At 43.6% G+C, this 19581-nt stretch overlaps 1 protein-coding gene across 7 annotated transcripts in view; it reads left to right on the forward strand.

The window, feature by feature from the left end:
* The window catches only part of MAGED1 (MAGE family member D1), a 63933-nt gene extending 44771 nt beyond the window's left edge, over positions 1–19162 (forward strand). For 5 of the 7 annotated variants that reach the window (XM_026490442.4, XM_026490443.4, XM_057311561.1 and 2 more), the window contains 12 exons: positions 12927–13000; positions 13711–14427; positions 15083–15751; positions 15876–15939; positions 16168–16247; positions 16421–16512; positions 16738–16817; positions 16909–16951; positions 17206–17268; positions 18005–18119; positions 18364–18749; positions 18953–19162. In XM_026490442.4, the coding sequence (XP_026346227.1) occupies positions 12927–13000; positions 13711–14427; positions 15083–15751; positions 15876–15939; positions 16168–16247; positions 16421–16512; positions 16738–16817; positions 16909–16951; positions 17206–17268; positions 18005–18119; positions 18364–18741 (2375 nt within the window). In that variant the 3' untranslated portion in view covers positions 18742–18749; positions 18953–19162. Of the gene's footprint in view, positions 1–1836; positions 1967–12235; positions 12394–12926; positions 13001–13710; positions 14428–15082; positions 15752–15875; positions 15940–16167; positions 16248–16420; positions 16513–16737; positions 16818–16908; positions 16952–17205; positions 17269–18004; positions 18120–18363; positions 18750–18952 lie in introns of those variants that run through there. The other 2 variants (XM_044380777.3, XM_026490444.4) reach the window with 2 other exon arrangements.
* Positions 19163–19581: the final 419 nt, after the last annotated feature.

The following is a 19581-nucleotide window of genomic DNA, read 5'->3' on the forward strand; positions in this document are numbered from 1 at the left end:
CCAAGTTTCTGCCCTATATTGTTTTCCTTCTGCTCCAAGAAAATCTTTTAACATTTCTTGTAGGATAGATCTACTGTGATGAATTCCTTCAGTTTTTGTTTGTCTAAGAAAGTATTTCTCCTTCAATTTTAAAGGATACTTTGCTAGATATAGAAATGTAGGTCAGTGGGTTTTTTTCTTTAACGTTTTAAATATTTCACTCCACTCTCTTTTTGCTTGCATGGTTTCTGATGAGAAACCTTCAGTAGTTCTTACCTATGTTCCATTATAAGTAAGATACGTTTTTCTTCTAGCTTCTTTGAGGATTTTCTCTTTGTCTTTGGTCTTCTGCAGTTTGAAAATTATGTGCCTCAGTGTGAATCTTTTAGTATTTACCTGTTTGATGTTCTTTGGGCTTCCTGGATCTGATTTGTTGTCTTCATTAATTTTGGAAAATTCTTAGCATTATTTTTTGCAATATTTCTTCTGCTTCATTCTTCTCCCTCTGTGTACCAGTTATGCATATGTTGCATCTTTTGAAATTGTCCTATGGTTCTTAAATGTTCTGGTTTTTAAAAATTATTTTTCCTAATTACCTTTCAGTTTGGGAGGTATCTCTTAATCCACTTTCCAGCTTTCCTCAGCTGTGTCCAGTCTACTAATGAGTTCACCAAAGGCATTCTTCATTTGTTATGATTTTTTCTAGCATTTCCGTTTGGTTTTTTTCTTAGAATTTCCATCACTCTGCTGACTTTACCCATATCCTTGATGTTGTTTGCTTTTTTTCATTAGATCCTTTAACATATTAATTACAGTGTGTTGAATTCCCTGTCTGATAAGTCGAACACTCTTTCATATTTGAGTCTTATGCTTCCTTTGTCTCTTCAGACTTTTTCTTCTTGCTTTTTGGTGTGCCTTCTAATTTTTTGTTGAAAGCTGGATATGATGTTTAGGTAATAGGAAGTTAGATAGATTGGTCTCTAGTGTGAAGATACATGTTAATCTTGCTAGGAGTGGGCTTTGTTTAAAGTTTCCTTTAGCGTTAGGTGTCAGAGGCTCCATATTCTTCTAGCATCCTTGATTTTGTTTCCTCTTTTGACTTTGGGCTTCCTTAAGTCCCCTTCCTTAGAGAGTCTTTGTCTTGCAGTTCATTGTGTTATAGCCCATTGTTAATATACTGGAGCCCTGTTGCTGTGGTGGTATGGTATGGGAGAAAAGGGAGTGTTTTGTAATATTCCAGTTAAATCTCAGAGTTTTAGTGGGCCTGTGACCTTTACAGGTATTTCTTCTTGTGTAGCCCCCCTCTCTGTGCCCCTACCTTAGGTGAGATAGGAAAGCTAGAGGGTTTGGAATGAGAAGGATACCCTTCCTCCATGGCTCTGGAACAAGGTTCTGGTAGTCTTTTCTCCTGGAGAGTAGGCCTTTGTTGTGGAGAAGGCTCTGGGCATATTTCATAAGGATATTCACAAGGACTCTTCCTCTGTACTTGCCAGGGCCACAAGGGTGTCTTTCTTGGATCTGCACTCTGAGAACCCGGTGAGATTCCTGGAAGTAAAGCCCATGAAAGTGTGCCTCCCCCCAAGACTACCACTCCCAGGAGTTTCTCACTTTCACTCTAGTCCACACACAGCCTCCAGCATCTTGTCAAAATTATCAGTTAAGTGTTCCTACAAGTTTATAGCTTTAGTGACTTCTGTTTCAGGTAAGTATATCTCATTTGTGATTCTGGATTTGCCTATTCCTCAAGATTTCAGGATGGTGGTTTGTTCTGAAACATCATTTCTCTGTCGGGTCCAAGAAAAGTCATTGATTTTTAATTTGTTTAGCGTTTTGTTGTTTTTATCACTTCTTTTCAAGGCTGTACCTCCATCTTCACATTGTGTTGATAAGAAAAACAGACAAGAAGCAAAGAGTCAGTAGATACTGTGGGTTCCTGGAAACTGGAGAAACCTAGGCCCTGTATTTCAGGGATGGAAAGAAACCCCAGGTTGGTTTGTGAGATCCTCTACCAATGTGATCTTGTGCCTCACTTCCTGGGTAAGGCCAGGAGAGATGAAGACTACAAAATAGAAATGGTTGTGTGGTGTCTATAGGGATTTTGAGCTTTAGGCCTCCTCATATGGTTTCTCTCAGCTCAGGGTATCATGGGAGTAAACAATGTGGTAAGCAAAGACAGCCTCACAGAGATGAACAGGCCCCATTATATGATAGGAGCAGCGGAATATTTCCCATGTATATGAGTGGTATGTGACGCCCTCAGAGAGAGTCAGACCCCAAGAGGGTTTTGTAGTATAGAATGAGGTTCAAGTCAATAGCTACCTGCTTGGACAGACATTGGTGAACCAGATATCACATGAATGTCAGAGTGGATATGGGCTACTCAACAGAACCCATTCTGATGTTTTGACCCCAAGGTCTCATAACTGAGACACAACCCCAAAGACATAGAATTTATAAAATGAGTTGCAGAGAAAAAGAAAACTTGTATTTCCTGCATACCTGAATTTGTCAGATAATATTCATACCTGATGAACAACCAGCAGCAGAAAGTATGTGATAAATGATGAGTACAGTAAACAAATTTATCTGTTCAAAATGTGGGGCACATGGTTCTTACTAGTTGAAAACCACAGTGGTCTTACCTCAAGGCAAGAGTGACATCATGTGAGAAATGACCTGTGGCACTTTGCTGGGTACCAAATGTAAAGGGAACTGGGTATTTGAGGAGGAAAAAAGAGGAACTTCTTACATTCAACATTCTTCTCTCTGCAGAGTGAAATCTGCCGTTTTTAAAGGTGTGATTCCATGTCATTTCTTCTTCTTGTCCCTGTCCCTCTTACTTCAAATCTTTTCTCCCTCATCATTTCCTCTACTCCCTTCTTTCCCATGAAACCCCCTTCTTCCTTCTCCTTTTTAATTTTCCTTTCATCTACTTATTAATCTCTCTAACTCCTCCTGTCTCCCCCTCATACTCTTCTATCCTACATCTCTTCTTCCTTCTGCATTCTATTTCCTTACTCTCCTTCTTACTGGTTTTTCTGTTTCAGCTTAATATCTATTCTTTCTCCACTCTTATTTCTCCTTATCTTAATTATTCGATTTACTTGCAGCTATTTTCATTCATCCTTTCTCTGATCCCTGTTTTCTTCTTTCCTTCTTCTATCTATTCCTCTTCCCCCCTTTTGAATTTTTCTTTCTCTATTTCTCCCTCTATGCTCCTTTCTAACAGTAAGATAGAATAGAATGCAATTAAGGTGTACTTAAAATGGTAGACTCAACAGGAATAGGTGATGGATTAGGTTTGTGAGTAAGGCAGAGGAAATATTATGAATAAGTAAAATAGGAAGAGAAACTACTAAATATGGTTTTTAAAACTACGTATAAAAGAACAACAAACATTCTAAATGGTGAAATGGTAAAGTCATTTCAGGAAAAAGAAAAGGATGTTGCTTATTGAGATTATTACCCAAAATTGTTCTTGATGTTTTAGCAGATCATCTAAAACAACAAAATAAGTGCTGTATATATTGTAAAATAAGAGATCAAATTATTTTTCTTACAGTATGACTGTACATTATAAATTCCAATAGTTGTACATTTTTAAAAAGCATCAGAATTGAGGACTTCTGCTTCCAGCAGGAAGGGGTAAATGGTATAGATACGCTTTTTCCCCTATTGATCCCTGGGCATTGTATATAAACCAAACATGAGAAGACCTTGAAAGTTAGAGATAAGATGGCAAACCTTCTAGGGAATTTGGATCCCAAAGAGTGACATGGTGGTGAGTTTCCTGGGTTTTCTTTTGGCCTCATATATCCCAAAGCAGATGCTGAAGAAGCTTGCAAACTGGAAACACCAAAGGACATAGACCAAAAAACAAAAAGCCCCAACATAACTCTGTTCTTAACATATCTAAAAGACAGAGACAGCATAGCAAGACAAAAAAATTTTTTTAGACAATAACTGCCCTACTCTAGCTAAATGCCAGAGGGGAGACTGTGGCCTTGTGCCTACCAGCAAAAGCCAACTAGAGACCCTCTACTTCCACTCTTGCCAGGCTGTAATGAGGTCTTTAATCTCCTGACAGAGTGTCAGGGAAGGGCAAATAGGGAGTGGGAATAATAGCCCAGTCCCCACAATGTCAGAAACTATGTGGGGAGCCTGGCTCTCTATCACTGAAGATGATAATGAGATGCATCTCCCCCTAACCAATGAAGTCACGTCAAAAGAAGGCACAGTGGACAAATGGGATTTTTATTACCACCCAGCACTAAAAATAATACACATTTACCATGTAATTAGGTACCCAGCTCCCTCCCAGTCAGGCTGATACCAGTAAAACCTTAGTATGGAGCTGGAACTCTCACTTAGCCCTCAATGAAAACGAGCCCCTCTCTCTCAGGTGCCAGTGGTGGCTGAGTAGGAATGTGGACCTAGCTACGTGTGGTAAAACAGAAGATTTAAATAAGATTCAATCCTCATAACATACTATGCAAAATATCTAAGATTCAGTTGAAAATGACTAGTTATATCAAGAGCTATGATAATTACAACTTGAATGAGAAAAGACAGTCAACACACGCCAGCACCAAAATGACACAGATAATAGAATCATCGAACAAGGATTTTTAAATAGACGTCATAAACATGTTTCAGTGAACAGTCGTGAGCATTCTTAGAACAAATGGAAAAATAGAAAGTCTCAACAAAGAAACAGAAAATCTTCCAAAGAGGAGTGCCTGGGTGGCTTAGTTGGTTATGTGTCTGCCTTGGGCTCAGGTCATGATCCCAGGGTCCTGGGATGGAGTCCCACATCAGGCTCCCTGCTCAGCGGGGAGTCTGCTTGTCCTTCTCCCTGTGCCCTGCCCATGCTTTCTCAGTCTGTCTCTCTCTCAAATAAATAAATAAATCTTAAAAAAGAAGAAAATCTCCCAAAGAAATAGAAGATACAAAGAAGAATCAAAAAGAAATTTAAGAACTGAAAAATCTAATAAATGAACTTTAAAAAAAACCTCAGTAGGTGACTTCAACAAGAGAATAATATAACAGAAGAATAAATCCGTGAACTCTTAAGATGGAACAATAGAAATTATCCAGTCATACCAAAAGAGAAAAAAATAGAGTGAAAAACAAAAACAGAGCCTCAGGCCCTTGTTGGACTATTACAAAAGATTTAACATGGGTGTTGTCATAGTCACAGAAGAAGAAAGAAGGGCTAGAAAAGTAGCTGAAAATTTTCCAAATTTGGAAAAGAGCATAATCCCATAGGGTCAAGAAGCTGAGTAAACTCCAAAAAGGATACAGCCAAATAAATTCGTACCAAGGCTTATCATTTTCAAACTTGTGAAAGCTAAAGACAGAAATTAAGAATCTTGAAAGCCGCCGGACAGAGAAATGATACTTTACCTGTAGGAGAACACCAAATTGATAACAGCAGATATCTCATTCGAAACCATGGAGGCCACAGTATTTTTCAAGTGCTCTGAGAATGAAACTGTCAACCCAGAATTATATATCCAATAAAAATATTCTTTAGTACCATATAGAGGAAATTGAGACGTTTTCAAAAGAAGGAAAACTAAGAGAATTTGTTACCAGCCTTCCTATCCTAAAAGGATGGCTAGAGGAAGTTCTTGAAAAAGAAAGGAAATGATAAGAGAAAGGGTCTTGGACCATCAGTAAGGAAGAGAGGACAACAAAATAAAATATGAGTAAACATAATAGACTTTCCTTTCTCTCTTTTTTTTTTTTTTAAGATTTTTATTTATTTATTTATTTGACAGAGATAGAGACAGCCAGCGAGAGAGGGAACACAAGCAGGGGGAGTGGGAGAGGAAGAAGCAGGCTCATAGCGGAGGAGCCTGATGTGGGGCCCGATCCCATAACGCCGGGATCACGCCCTGAGCCGAAGGCAGACGCTTAACCGCTGTGCCACCCAGGCGCCCCCTTTTTTTTTTTTTTAAGATTTTATTTATTTATTTATTTGACAGAGATAGAGACAGTCCTTTTTCTCTTGAGTTCTTTAAATTATACTTGATGATTGAAGCCAGAATTAGGACACCATCTGTCTGTAGTTCTCAGTGTATGAAGAGATATTTAAGATGATTATATATATATATATATAAACTTAATATATAAATTATATTATAAATGTAATATAAATGATGGTAAAAGTATGTAAACAGAGGTAAGTTTTCTATACTTCACCAAACTGGCAAAGTGTTACATGAGTGGTGTGTTGATCTTAGACTTCTCAGCCTCCAGAACTGCAAGAAATAAATTTTATAAATGTGTATGTGTGTGTGTGTGTGTGTGTGTGTGTGTGTGTGTGTGTGTGTAAATGTAATTAGGCACCCAGATCTCTCTCAGTCAGGCCAATATCAGTAAAACCTTAACATGTATGTGTGTTGGGACAACTGGGTGGCTCAGTCAGTTAAGCATCTGCCTTTGGCTCAGGTCATGATCCCCAGAGTCCTGGGATCGAGTCCCGCATCAGGCTCCTTGCTCAGCTGGGAGTCTGCTTCTCCCTCTGCCTGCTGCTCCCTCTGCTTGTGCTCTCTCTCTCACAATCTCTCTCTGACAAATAAATAAAATCTTTAAAAAATAAAATATATGTGTGTATATACAAGTATACGCACACATATATATGAAATGATAATATATAATATATATAATGTGATACCTATAGCAATCACTATAAAAGTCTGTTTAATGTTATATGCTCAAAAACATAGATAAAATAGACTTTGTCTTAGTCCATTTGGGCTGCTGTAATAAAATACGACAGACTAGTAGCTTATAAACAACAAATTTATTTATCACAGTTCTGAGGGTGAGAAGCCTAAGTTCAGGGTACCGGCATGGTTGCATTTGGTGAGGTCTCTATTCATAGCCCTCTTTTCATGGCCTCTTCTCACTGTGTCCTCACATGGTGGAAGGGATTAAAAATATCTCTGGAGCCTCTAAGGTACTAATCCCTTTCATGAGAACTCTACCCTCACAACCTAAACACCTCCTAAAGACCCATCTCCTAATACTATCATCTGTGGGGAGGTTACGATTTCAACATAGGAATTTTAGAGGGATACAAACAGAATAGCAGAATTCTACAAAAAAGTTTAGCTCTTCAGAAGGCAAGAAATAAAGAAATGGAAAAGAGAAAAAGAAACCAATTAGAAAATGGGCAAAAGACATGAAGAAACATTTTACCAAAGAAGATACATGGATGGCGAGTAAGTACATGTTAAAAATGTTCAACATCATTAGACGTTAGGGAAATGCAAATTAAAACCACAATGAGTTATTAGTTCACATTTATGAGAGTGGCTTAAAAAAATACAACAGGTTGCTGGCAAGGATTTGGAGAAAATGGATCATTTACACATTGCTGGTGGGAATGTAAAATTGATACAACCACTCTGGGAAAGTTTGGCAGTTTCTTATAAAACTAACATTCTTATTATACTACTCAGCAATTGCAGTCTTGAGCATTTATCCCAGAGAAATGAGAACTTATGTTCACAGAAAAAAAATTATACGCAAATGTTTATAGCAGCTTTATTCGTAATAGTCCCAAACTGGAAACTGCCCAGATGTCCTTCAGTGGGTAAATTTTTAAACCAGCTGTGGCACATCTATATCCTGGAATAGTACTCAGCAATAAAAAGGAACAAACCATTAACACATACACATAACAATGTGGGTGTGTCTCACAGGCATTATGCTGAGTGAAGAAAAAGTCACAATGTGACATTGTATGATTCCAATTTTATAACCTTTTGAAATGTTGAAATTACAAAGTTGGAGAACACATTAATGGCTGCTAAGGGTTAGGGATAGTGGAGGGAAGGATGATGAATGTGAGTGTAAAGGGGTAGTACAGGGAAATCTGTGGGGTTAGTATAATTCTGTACATTGGTTGCTATGGTGATTACTATAGAAACCTCCCCACATGTGATAGAACTATATGCATATATCATACCAATGTCAATTTCTTGGTTTTAATACTGTATTACAGTTTCATAACTGTGCCCATTGGGGGAACTGGCTGAAGGGGTACATAGGACTTCTCTGTATTATCTTTGCAATTTCCTGTGTATCTATAATTATTTCAAAATAAAAAGTTAAAAAACTTTTAAAGTAGAATTAATAAAATAATTTGTTTTTTCAAAAATCATGCCATAAGTATTAGCTGGTTGGCTGCCATTACTGCCACCACTGAACACTGGATACTAGATGCTGCCCTTAGCCCTGCTACCAGTGCTGCTCCTAGAAACTGGATTGTAGAAAAGAATTGATTCCACAGGTGTTTGGGGTCTATAAATCCTGTGATTTCCAAAAAATGTCTGTACATTCCAAAGATAGGTCTGGCTCTTAACAAGCTCCTGGGGGATAATCTCCAAGCCCTTGGAATATCCTGCCTGATCAGAGTGTCTTTTTGTTCACTTGGAACTTTGGGCCATACTAGATAGTTTATGTTAACAGTGTGATTTATAGTGGGCCTTGGCCCATTTTGTATTATATAGTGGGCCTCTGGTCTTGTAGCACCTCTGCACAGCCTGGAGGCTGAGTAACTAAGGTCAGCCACACGAGTGTCTAGTGCCTATCTGATTGACCCCCAGTAAAATCCCAGCTCAGGGAAATTTCCCAGGTTGCCACATATCTTGCTGGGAGATTTAAGCACTGGCCATCCAACTCCACTGAGAGAAGACAGCCAGAAGCATACGCCTGGTTTCTCCTGGAATCTTTCCTGTGCACCTTTTGGTTTTGTTGATTTAAAATTAGTATGCTTTTGCTGTAATAAACAATAGCCATGAGCATAACACCTCTGAGTTCTTTGAGTTCTTCTAGTGAATCATCGAACCTCAGGGTAGTTTTCAGGACCTGCCACACTGGTAAATCCTAGATCACATTCTCTTGGCTGCTACGGGAGTGTGAAAAAGTGAACATCTGGCCTTTATAAAGGCTTTTGCAGTTTGAACTGTTATGTAATATAGAGTATATACACAGTGTTCCCTTATTAAAATGTGAAAAAAATAATTGAAATATATCTAGCCCTAAGGGTTTTCAGTAAGCATCTGTGGGACTATATAAAGAAGTTCTAAAAATAAGACAGACAACACAAGATAAAGTACTTGCACAATTACTTTACAAAAGAAATCTAATAGTTCCATTAATATATGAATGTGTGTTTCACTATTTACATCAGAAATGTAAATTAAGCCACAGGAGATACCAATAAAGTACACATCACATTGGCAAAAGGTTGAAAAAGTTTTTATATTACCAAGCACTGTACAGTATGTCAGTCTTATTCCTGGGCATCTGGTGTCACAGGAATGAAGAACATTAAGCATAAAATACGAGGATATATGTACAAGTATTTTATTGCAGTGTTTGTGTGTATGTGCTCCCCAAAACCTTGAAACTAGAATGACCATCAGTGGGGAAATGATTGACTACGTTGCAGTATATCCCTATCATGGAATATTATGCAGCAATGTAAAAGAGTGGGGAAGAGGTAGATCAGTGTTAATTAAAATAAATCTGATACATTGAAGTGTATATGATCTTAATTTTTGTAAAACAGTAAAAAAATAAGATGACTTTTTGAACATGGAAAGTTATAAAAATGGTTGTTAAAATGCATGTTTGGCAGATGAGGGTTGAGGTGGAGGAAAGGAGTGGGAGGCAGAAGCAAAAGAATGCAATTTAAAATATGACATATGATCCCATTTATGTAAGCATATATATGTTATGTGAAAAGGTAGCATCAAAATCTTACTAGCGGTTGTCTCAGGGTGGTGTGGTGCCATTTGGAGTGATGTTTACTTAATTTTTAAAATATTTGATGTTTAAATTTTTATTTTTTTATCTTCATTTTTTAAAGATTTTATTTATTTATTTTGAGTGTGTGTGAGTGGGGGAAGGGGCAGAGGGAGAGGAAGAGAATCTCAGACTCCCTGCTGAGCGTAGAGCCCAAAGCGGAGCTCCATCTCACAACCCTGAGATCGTGACCTGAGCTGAAATCAAGAGTCAGAGGTTCAATCGACTGAGCCACCCAGGCGCCCCAATATTTAAATTTTTAGTGACAAATATGCATTGTTTGTATAAGGAAAAGTAAGTGAACTCATCACAGGAAGGAAAAAAGAATACCTCTCAGGTTTCTTGCTTGAGCAACAGGGTGGATGGTGTGATTCATTCTTTTATTAACAAACATTTTTGAGCATATAAAATACGCCAGGTATCATTGTAGGTACAGGTTACACAGCAATGAATAAAATAAATAAAAATCCATCTCCCTAAAAGGCTTTTTGTTCTAAGGGAGAGAGAGTGGCATGACTAGAGGAGAAACACAGTGTTGGTGAGGAAGAGGATATAAACAAAGGAATCAGTTTGAGACTGTTAAATTTGAAAATATTGAGGGATATCCAGTTGCATAAGAGAGGCAGGCAGTTGGATTATGGATCTAGAATTCATAGGCCAAACCAAGACTGGAGATACAGATACAGAAGCAGATAGCATTTAAAATGGTGTTTCAGACCTTCTTTCCTGAGTCTGATCACGTCCCACTGCAGACACTTTACAGAGGAAGTGCTGAGGAAAAACAGGCAGCTGACAGGGGAGGTTGCTATGCAACAGATGAGGAAAGTCATCCAGCCAGGCAGAATTGATGTTGGCCCTTGGGGACCAAATGCTGCCATCCTTCCTAGCATTAGCTTTCTTTCATATGCAGACTCCTGGCAGAAGCTGATGCCAGAACAAATGTGAAATGTACCAAGGTCTGCCTTGTATTTTTGGAAAGTATCAGTTCAATTTGAGTCATTTCACATCTGTATATGATTTTCTGTCTGAGTCTCCAGTCATGTGGAAGCATAGCAGCATGTGTGTCCTTGGGTCCAACTCCAGTCAGTGCTATTTGTGCTTCCCATTTTGTATATTGAGAATCTGGCTCAGAGAAGTGGAATGACCTGAGACAGCTCACACAGCTAGGGGTAGAATGGCCCAGCAATTCGTCCCAGGAATTGAGGCCTGAGCCCTGGAAGGAACCAGGGTAAACATTTACACTGAATGTGGGCTTGCCATGGTTCAGACGCACAGGTGCCTGATTGTCCTGGCTGCTCAAGCAGGCACCAGGAAGGCCTCAGGGGCAGCGGTGTTTGTGCCACTCACAGGGAGAGAACTGACAATCGGAGCAGGGAGTGGACCCCCAGGAACAATTCCCACACCTGGATGGACCCACATGGGGTGGGGACTAAGGGTCTCTCTCTATGTTCTCCTAAATGCAGAGCATGAGCTTAAAGTCTCCGGAGAACACAAACCTTGCTTGTTTGGGACAGGTGTTGACAGGGCAGGGGAGGTGTATGTGTGGGATTTGTCGCTCAAAACTGAAGAGGGGAGGGTGCCTCAGTTCCTGGGCCAGCACTAGTGGAACATGGGTTTTGGATTAAGGAAAACCTAAGGCCCACATTTTTCATTTTCTCTTTACTGGCTCTGGCCTTGTCTAGTTCATGCAGTGTGTCTGTGCTTTAGCTTTCTGACCTGTAAAATGGGGATGCTGATATCCACTCCCAGGGCTGCCTTAAGAGAAAGACAAGCCCCAGCACAGATTGCGCTGTGATGTTCAAGCTGTTCCCTTCCCTCCGCTCCTCACCTGCACACAAAATATGCGCATGGCTGGAGCTGCACAAAGAGCAGGAGAGAAGCTAATGTTTATGAGTCTGGGATCTGTTGAGGGGGATCATACAGATTCTTGTGGCAGGTGCAGACTTCTTCTACCTCCAACAGTGTATTCTCTTTGGCCATTCCTTTTCCTGGGTGAGCTTAGCGGGAGCCTAGCACTTGTTGCAGTTTGAGACCCCACACGGACACCTCCTTAATAGTGACTTAAGTGGTGCTAGGCAGGGGGCTAGAGATGCTTGCCGACCGGACAGGAGGGGCCACAGAAGGCGAGGGATAGAACAGAGACGCATTGCGGAAAAGGTAGGGGGCCGGTGTGTGGGGCAAGGGGTGGGACCTAAAGGCACAGCGCATCTGTTTGGGGGAGGGGATATTGATGAAGGAGGTGGGACCGTGGTATACTGTCGACCTGGTTGGTGGTGGGATGGTGTGTTGGCAAAGGGGCGGGATTGCTTCCCCTTGCACATGCGCACCATGGTGTTCGGGACGAAGCTTTTGTTGGGGAAGCGGGCGGGACTTTTATTTGGTCGGTCAGTTCTTGCGCATGCGCATAACTATCTGAGGCGGTGGGTGGTATATTAGGCGGAGAGGCGGGGTCGTCATAGCTGCCGCGCTGGCATTTTCTCCTGGACAAGGAGAGGGTGCGGCTGCGGAGAGCCGAGCACTGCAATCCCGATCCTCTGAGTCGTGAAGAAGGGAGGCAACGAGGGGGTTGGGGTTGGGGCCTGAGGCAAGGTGAGAATTAGCCCCCAGACAGGGCATCTGCCCCCTGGTGCGGGCCCCCCATTTTTCATTTCGATCCCTTTACCCCGGATTCCGATCCCCCTTCCACTCCCCGAACCCCCCATTCACACCCCTCACCCGATCCTCCCTTGCTCAGAACCCCTGTTCGTTCTCCGAACCCCTCCCATCGTTAAAAATCTCCACAGATTTCTTGACCTCAATCTGTACTGTCATACGATTCCTCCCGATTCGAAACCTCCATTCAATTTACCATATGCGAGTCCCAACCCACTCCCCCTGGATTCAGAACTGTTAATGGCTTTCCGAATCACGATTTGAAGCTTCTCCCCGTCAGTAGCTTCTCGGGATTCAGAGCCTCCATCCTGACACCCATTCACTTTTCCCACTCTGATCCCGCCCGTTCCCCTCACATTCAGCGCCTCATTCGCCCCCACAGTCAATCCCAGACACCTCCCCACCCAAATTCGGCTCTTCATATTTGCCCTCTGTGGTATAACGCCCAGCTCCTCCCCCACATCCCCCAGGCTCTGCTCTTGCCAGAGGGACAGGAGCCATGGCTCAGAAAATGGACTGTGGTGCGGGCCTCCTCGGCTTCCAGGTGAGATCTCCACTCCCCACCCCACCATTTCCCTAGCCGACAGTTCCCTGGGGTCCCTTTGGCCGTCCAAAAGCCTGGATCTGATTTTGCCCTCTTCGTGCCTAGACTCCGTCGTCTTTCAAATTCCCATGGTTTATGGGGGGGGGGAGGGGCGTCCCTTTTCAGCCATCAGTCCCTGCTTAGAGAAAGGGGAGACCCTGTTAGTAGTCAGGGCAATCTGCCCAGAGAATGCGGGTTGGGTAAGGAACCATTTTTTTCCACAGTCCTGACGCTTTTAGAGCAGTCTGCCACCCCCTCCCCCAACCTCCCTCCGCCACCCTCCCTCTCTCCTGCATTCCCCACCCCTGCGACCCCCCTTATTCTCCTCAACTCCTCCAGGCGGCACCCTTGCTCTGGCTCCCCTCACGTCTTTAGCTCCTGCCGCACACCGCATTGCTCTGCTCTAACCTCCTCCATCAACCCCCACCGCCCCCTTCATTCTACTTCATCCCCACTCCTCATTCCGCCCCACCCCTCATTTGGTCCTGCCCCATTCCATCCCTACCACACGTTTTGTTACCATTCCGCCTCCCATCTCCCCTTGCTGGTGGTCTGCGCCTCAGCCTTTCTGCACCATTCGCCTGCCTGCACCTCCCCTGCACTGCTCTCCCTACACTCCTGCTTCCGCTTCGGAGGCCCAGAAATTTCATTTTCTCCCCCTGTATTTGCAGGCTGAGGCCTCCGTAGAAGACAGCACCTTGCTTATGCAGACCCTGATGGAGGCCATCCAGATCTCGGAGGCTCCACCTACCAACCAGGCCACAGCAGCTGGCCCGAATGCTAGTCCCCAGAGTTCACAGCCCCCAACAGCCAGTGAGATGGCTGATATTCAGGTTTTAGCAGCTGCTGCTAGGCCCAAAACAGCCTTTAAGGCTCAGAATGCCACCACAAAAGGCCCAAATGGTGCCTATGATTTCTCTCAGGCTCTTAATGCCAAGGAGATGCCCAATGCGCCACCTAAGGCAGCCTTTAAGGCCCAGAATGCCACCCCAAAGGGCCCAAATGCTGCCTATGATTTTTCCCAGGCAGCGACCACCAGTGAGTTAACTGCTAACAAGTCCGAGATGGCCTTTAAGGCCCAGAATGCCACTACTAAGGTGGGCCCAAATGCCACCTACAATTTCTCTCAGTCTCTCAGTGCCAGTGAGATGGCCAACACTCAGCCTAAGACAGCTTTTAAGGCTTGGAATGACACCACTAAGGCCCCTACAGTTGATACCCAGACCCAGAATATTAACCAAGCCAAGATGGCCACTTCCCAGACTGAGGTAGAGACCAGCCCAGGTATCCCTGAATCTGATGGTGCAGCTGCACAGACATCAGCAGATGGTTCCCAGGCTCAGAATCTGGAGTCCAGGACTATAATACGGGGCAAGAGGACCCGCAAGGTGAGATCCCTGCTAGCTCCACTTTGATTTGGGCTCTCTCCTTTCTTCTCTGAGGTTCATTTGTTCTAAACAAAACAAAACATACATATATGATGGCCTGTATTCAGTTAGGTTGTAGGGGTTGATAAGGTGAATGTGATAATTTCTGTGCTCTGAATATCCACAGACTAATGGGGAGATGAGACATGGACACATAATATATATATACATACTCTGTATATAATTAGTTTACGTTTTCATGGTAGCCACTATGTGTTAGGTCTTGAGCTAGGCACATTCACAGGTTATCTCATTAAATCTTCAAGATATTACCAGCTAGGGTTCATAGTCTCAGTTTTACAGAGAAGGAAACTAAGTCCCAGAGAGGTGAAGTGACTTGAGTGATTTGTCCAGGGTGGTACAAGCAGAGCCAGTGTTGGACATAGGAAGAGGAGAAGCCTCAGGCCCCACCCTTGGGTTGCTCCTGACCTGATTCAGAGATGAAACTCCTGCCTGGAAGACAGTGAAAGACAAGCCCTGGACTCAGGGTGACCATTGGCTAGTGGGTCAGGCTGTCACTACAGGTGAGGGTTTTAGGGGGCCTTCCTGGAATAGATAGGGTGAGGAAACAGAAACATCTGGTGACCCTGGACCTTTCTTCTCTCTGATGATGCAGATTAATAACTTGAATGTGGATGAGAACAGCGGTGGGGATCAGAGGCGGGCCCCACTGGCTACAGGGACATGGAGGTCTGCACCGGTTCCAGTCACCACTCAGAACCCACCTGGAGCACCCCCCAATGTGCTCTGGCAGACCCCACTGGCCTGGCAGAACCCATCAGGTTGGCAAAACCAGCCAGCCAGGCAGACCCCACCAGCACGTCAGAGCCCCCCAGCTAGGCAGACCCCACCAGCCTGGCAAAACCCAGTTGCTTGGCAGAACCCAGTGATCTGGCCGAACCCAGTGATCTGGCAGAATCCAGTGATCTGGCCGAACCCCATTGTCTGGCCTGGTCCGGTTGTCTGGCCAAACCCACTGGCCTGGCAGAATCCACCTGGATGGCAGACCCCACCTGGATGGCAGAACCCACCAGGCTGGCAGGGTCCTGCAGATTGGCAAGGCCCTCCTGACTGGCCTCTACCACCTGACTGGCCTCTACCACCTGATTGGCCACTTCCCACTGACTGGCCACTCCCACCTGACTGGATCCCCACTGATTGGCCAGTTCCACCTGACTGGCAGAACCTGCGACCCTCACCAAACCTGCGCCCCTCTCCCAATTCGCGTGCCTCACAGAACCTGGGTGCCTCACAGCCCCGAGATGTGGCCCTTCTTCAGGAAAGAGTAAGAACTGTTATTCCCAGTCACTTCTCTGTCTCTTCCTCTTGTCTTGTCCTTTTATCTATAATTCAATCAAGTTTCCTGTAAATATCTTAATAACTTTAATGATTTCCTTTTCCCCTCCTAGGCAAATAAGTTGGTCAAGTACCTGATGCTTAAAGATTATACGAAGGTGCCCATCAAGCGCTCAGGTAGGCATCCAGTGCCCTCCTCCAGCACTCTGCCCTTCCCCTCACCCCATGTTCTGTGGACATCCCTTTGCTTATATGTCCCCTCCCCTTCAATTCCCTCTTTCTGTGGCTGATTCTTCATTTTTCATCCTTGAGAACCCTGAGCGTGTTCCCTTTAACAAGACTGGCAAAGGGTTTGTAGCTCTGTGGCCCCTGCTCAGCTCAGGTGCTCTGTTCTCTCTCCTACAGAAATGCTGAGGGATATCATCCGTGAATACACTGATGTTTATCCAGAAATCATTGAACGTGCATGCTTTGTCCTGGAGAAGGTGAGAAGGCAGCCCTGAGGAATAGGAATAATGAGCGAAGGTTTTGATATCAAAGATTCATGGAATTCCTACTGGGAGTTTAGAGCTGAAGTCTCACAGGGAGGTGAGCAACTGAGCAGGGGTAGCTGGTGCTAGATATTGTAATTTCATAGTCTGTTTTCTTGTCCCTGTAGAAATTTGGGATTCAACTGAAGGAGATTGACAAAGAAGAACACCTGTATATTCTCATCAGTACCCCCGAGTCCCTGGCTGGCATACTGGGAACGTAAGATGGGAAAAGAGGTGGAACATTGCCTTTCTCAGTGGTGCTTTTTTCCCAGGAATGTCAAGTAGGTCAGGGTCCAAGATTTAGGATCATAGACCAGGTCATGGTCAGCACTGAGGTAGAATTACCCCCTTGCTGAGGAATACTGGGGAAGCTAGATGGGTAAGCTGTCTGGGGTGTCTCATACAAATGGCTGCTGAAAATATTTTTTTTGTACTCTTTTAGGACCAAAGACACACCCAAGCTGGGTCTCCTCTTAGTGATACTGGGCGTCATCTTCATGAATGGCAACCGTGCCAGTGAAGGTGAGTGGCTGGACCTGCAGCTGGGGGTTGGCTACAGCCTGATTTTCATGCTCATTTTCCGTCCCTTGTCTCCCCTTGCCTCCCATTGCAGCTGTCCTCTGGGAGGCACTACGCAAGATGGGACTGCGTCCTGGGTATGATTGGGCTCTCTCATCTCTTGCCTGTTTATATCATCCTTTGGCAACAGAGGATGGTCCCAGGATTGCATCAGCCTGGTGGTCTAGGGGAATTGGTTTGGGGAGGTACAGAGCGCAAAGATGTGACCTGGGTGGATAGGCAGATAATTCTGAACTCTATGCCTCTTCTCTCATCTCTGACCTCTAGAAAGCTCTTTTCTTTGGGCAGTGTCACAGTCTCTGAATATGGGTTTCTTTTTTTATACTGTCAGGGTGAGACATCCTCTTCTCGGAGATCTGAGGAAACTTCTCACTTACGAGTTTGTAAAGCAAAAGTAAGTGATCTCTAACGGTTTTTTTCTGGTCCTCATGAGTTCTATGTGCTGGTCAGCCTCAGACAGTCCTTCCTATGCTCATTTCTTACACTATACATATATATTCACATAGAAAAACACATACATACTTGGAAGTGTTTATTGAGTATCCCTGCTTGTGGTTGGATTTTTCTGCAGTATAGTTATCTTGCAAGTAATGTCTACTCACAGTAGACATTTCCAAGGCTGAGGTTTACACTGCACACTAATCATTGCAATGGGCTAACTGTGTCTTGGTAACAAGATTACAAGAACGTGGAGCTAGAGCCGTGACACAAAGGGTGAGATTAAGTATTGTCCTTTCTATGACCTTATATAAGCCGCCCGGCAGTTCTAGGTGACTGCTTAATGTAGAAGCACTGGTACAGGAGTTTGAAGGCCTGGCTATAAGAATATAATTAAGCTAGGTTTATGGGGCACCTGGGTGGCTCAGTTGGTTAAGCATCTGACTCTTGATCTCAGCTCAGGTGTTAAGCTCAGGGTCATGAGTTCAAGCCCTGCATTGGGCTTCACAGTGAATGTGGAGCCTACTTAAAAACAATAAAAATAAATTTTAAAAAAGAATAGAATTAAGCTAGGTTTAGGAATGAGCCTGGGGAGGTTGCTACCTGAAATTGGGAGTGTCAAAAATAGTATGATGCATTGTTGGACTACGATTCTTACCTGGGTAGAAACAAAGACCTTTCTGCTCTATAAGGTACCTGGATTACAGACGAGTGCCCAACAGCAACCCTCCTGAGTATGAGTTCCTCTGGGGCCTCCGTTCCTACCATGAAACTAGCAAGATGAAAGTGCTGAGATTCATTGCAGAGGTAATAGGGGAACTGCTCTAGACTTGATAGGTCAAGGGGTGAGGTATGACTGGCTGGGAAAGGTCCAGAGCAGGAATAAGACCTTAGGTATTGCACATGGTAGGTGCTGCATTACTGGTGGTATTTATTGTTGCTGTTATGTAATCAGTAGCACAAAGTAGGGTACTAAATATATAGCGGGTGCTTCATAAATATTAACTCCTACTATTACGGATTTTGTTTTCTTTTCTATTCTTCATCTCAGGTTCAGAAAAGAGATCCTCGTGACTGGACTGCGCAGTTCATGGAGGCTGCAGATGAGGCCTTGGATGCTCTGGACGCTGCTGCAGCTGAGGCTGAGGCCCGGGCTGAGGCGAGAACCCGCATGGGGATTGGAGATGAGGCCGTATCTGGTCCCTGGAGCTGGGATGACATTGAATTTGAGCTGCTGACCTGGGATGAGGAAGGAGATTTTGGCGATCCCTGGTCTAGAATCCCATTTACCTTCTGGGCCAGATACCACCAGAATGCCCGCTCCAGATTTCCTCAGACCTTCGCTGGCCCCATTATTGGCCCTGGTGGTACAGCCAGTGCCAACTTCGCTGCCAACTTTGGTGCCATTGGTTTCTTCTGGGTTGAGTGAGATGTTGGGTAGGTATATCACTTTGGTTTGGGCAGTTAAGGTTATTGGGAGACATAGGGTCTGTGGGAATGTATTTATGTGCACGATCTGGGAGTCCTAGGAAACCCATGGTGGGGAGATGAGGGAAGTATAGGGAAGCACTGTTTGGTATTTATATTTCTCACTATTTGAAATATGTCATTGATTGTTAATTTTTTTCTTATGTTCACAGATATTGCTAATCAGTTGCAATAGTCTTTCCCCTGAGTGAGGCTGAAGCCTCAGATTCCTTCTAAACACAGCTATCTAGAGAGCCACATCCTGTTGACTGAAAGTGGCATGCAAGATAAATTTATTTGCTGTTCCTTGTCTGTTGCTTTTTTCCCCCTTGTGTGCTGTCAAGTTTTGGTATCAGAAATAAACGTTGAAACTGCAAAGTGAATTAGATGTGCTGTCTGGTTTTTCCATGTTGGGGAGAGATCAACTTGTTTATATGGGAAAGAGAGGGCCTCAGTTCTAGCCTGAGAGGCAGATTAGCTTTCGACTGGTAAAAATATGGGTAGATCCTGTTAATGGATTGGGAAACAAAAGAGGAGGTAATGAACACAGATGTTAATGAGGTCCAAGAACTAGTATGGTTTACTTTATAAATATTACTGAAGTGACTAATAGGTGATAGACATGCTGCTAGGTGTCCTGGAGTGACATTAAAAGAAATAATGAGAGAGGGTGTAGGTGGTCAGATAGTTGTATTTAAGAAGGCAGAGGGGGTAGAACTCCAGCTAATGACAAGGTCCAGAGAGTGGGTGGTTGAAGGGGAGGGAAAATAACTTCCTAGAGATGATGTCCCTCGGATTCCAG

Source organism: Ursus arctos, chromosome X (assembly GCF_023065955.2).
Source record: "Ursus arctos isolate Adak ecotype North America chromosome X, UrsArc2.0, whole genome shotgun sequence".
Lineage (NCBI taxonomy): Eukaryota > Metazoa > Chordata > Mammalia > Carnivora > Ursidae > Ursus > Ursus arctos.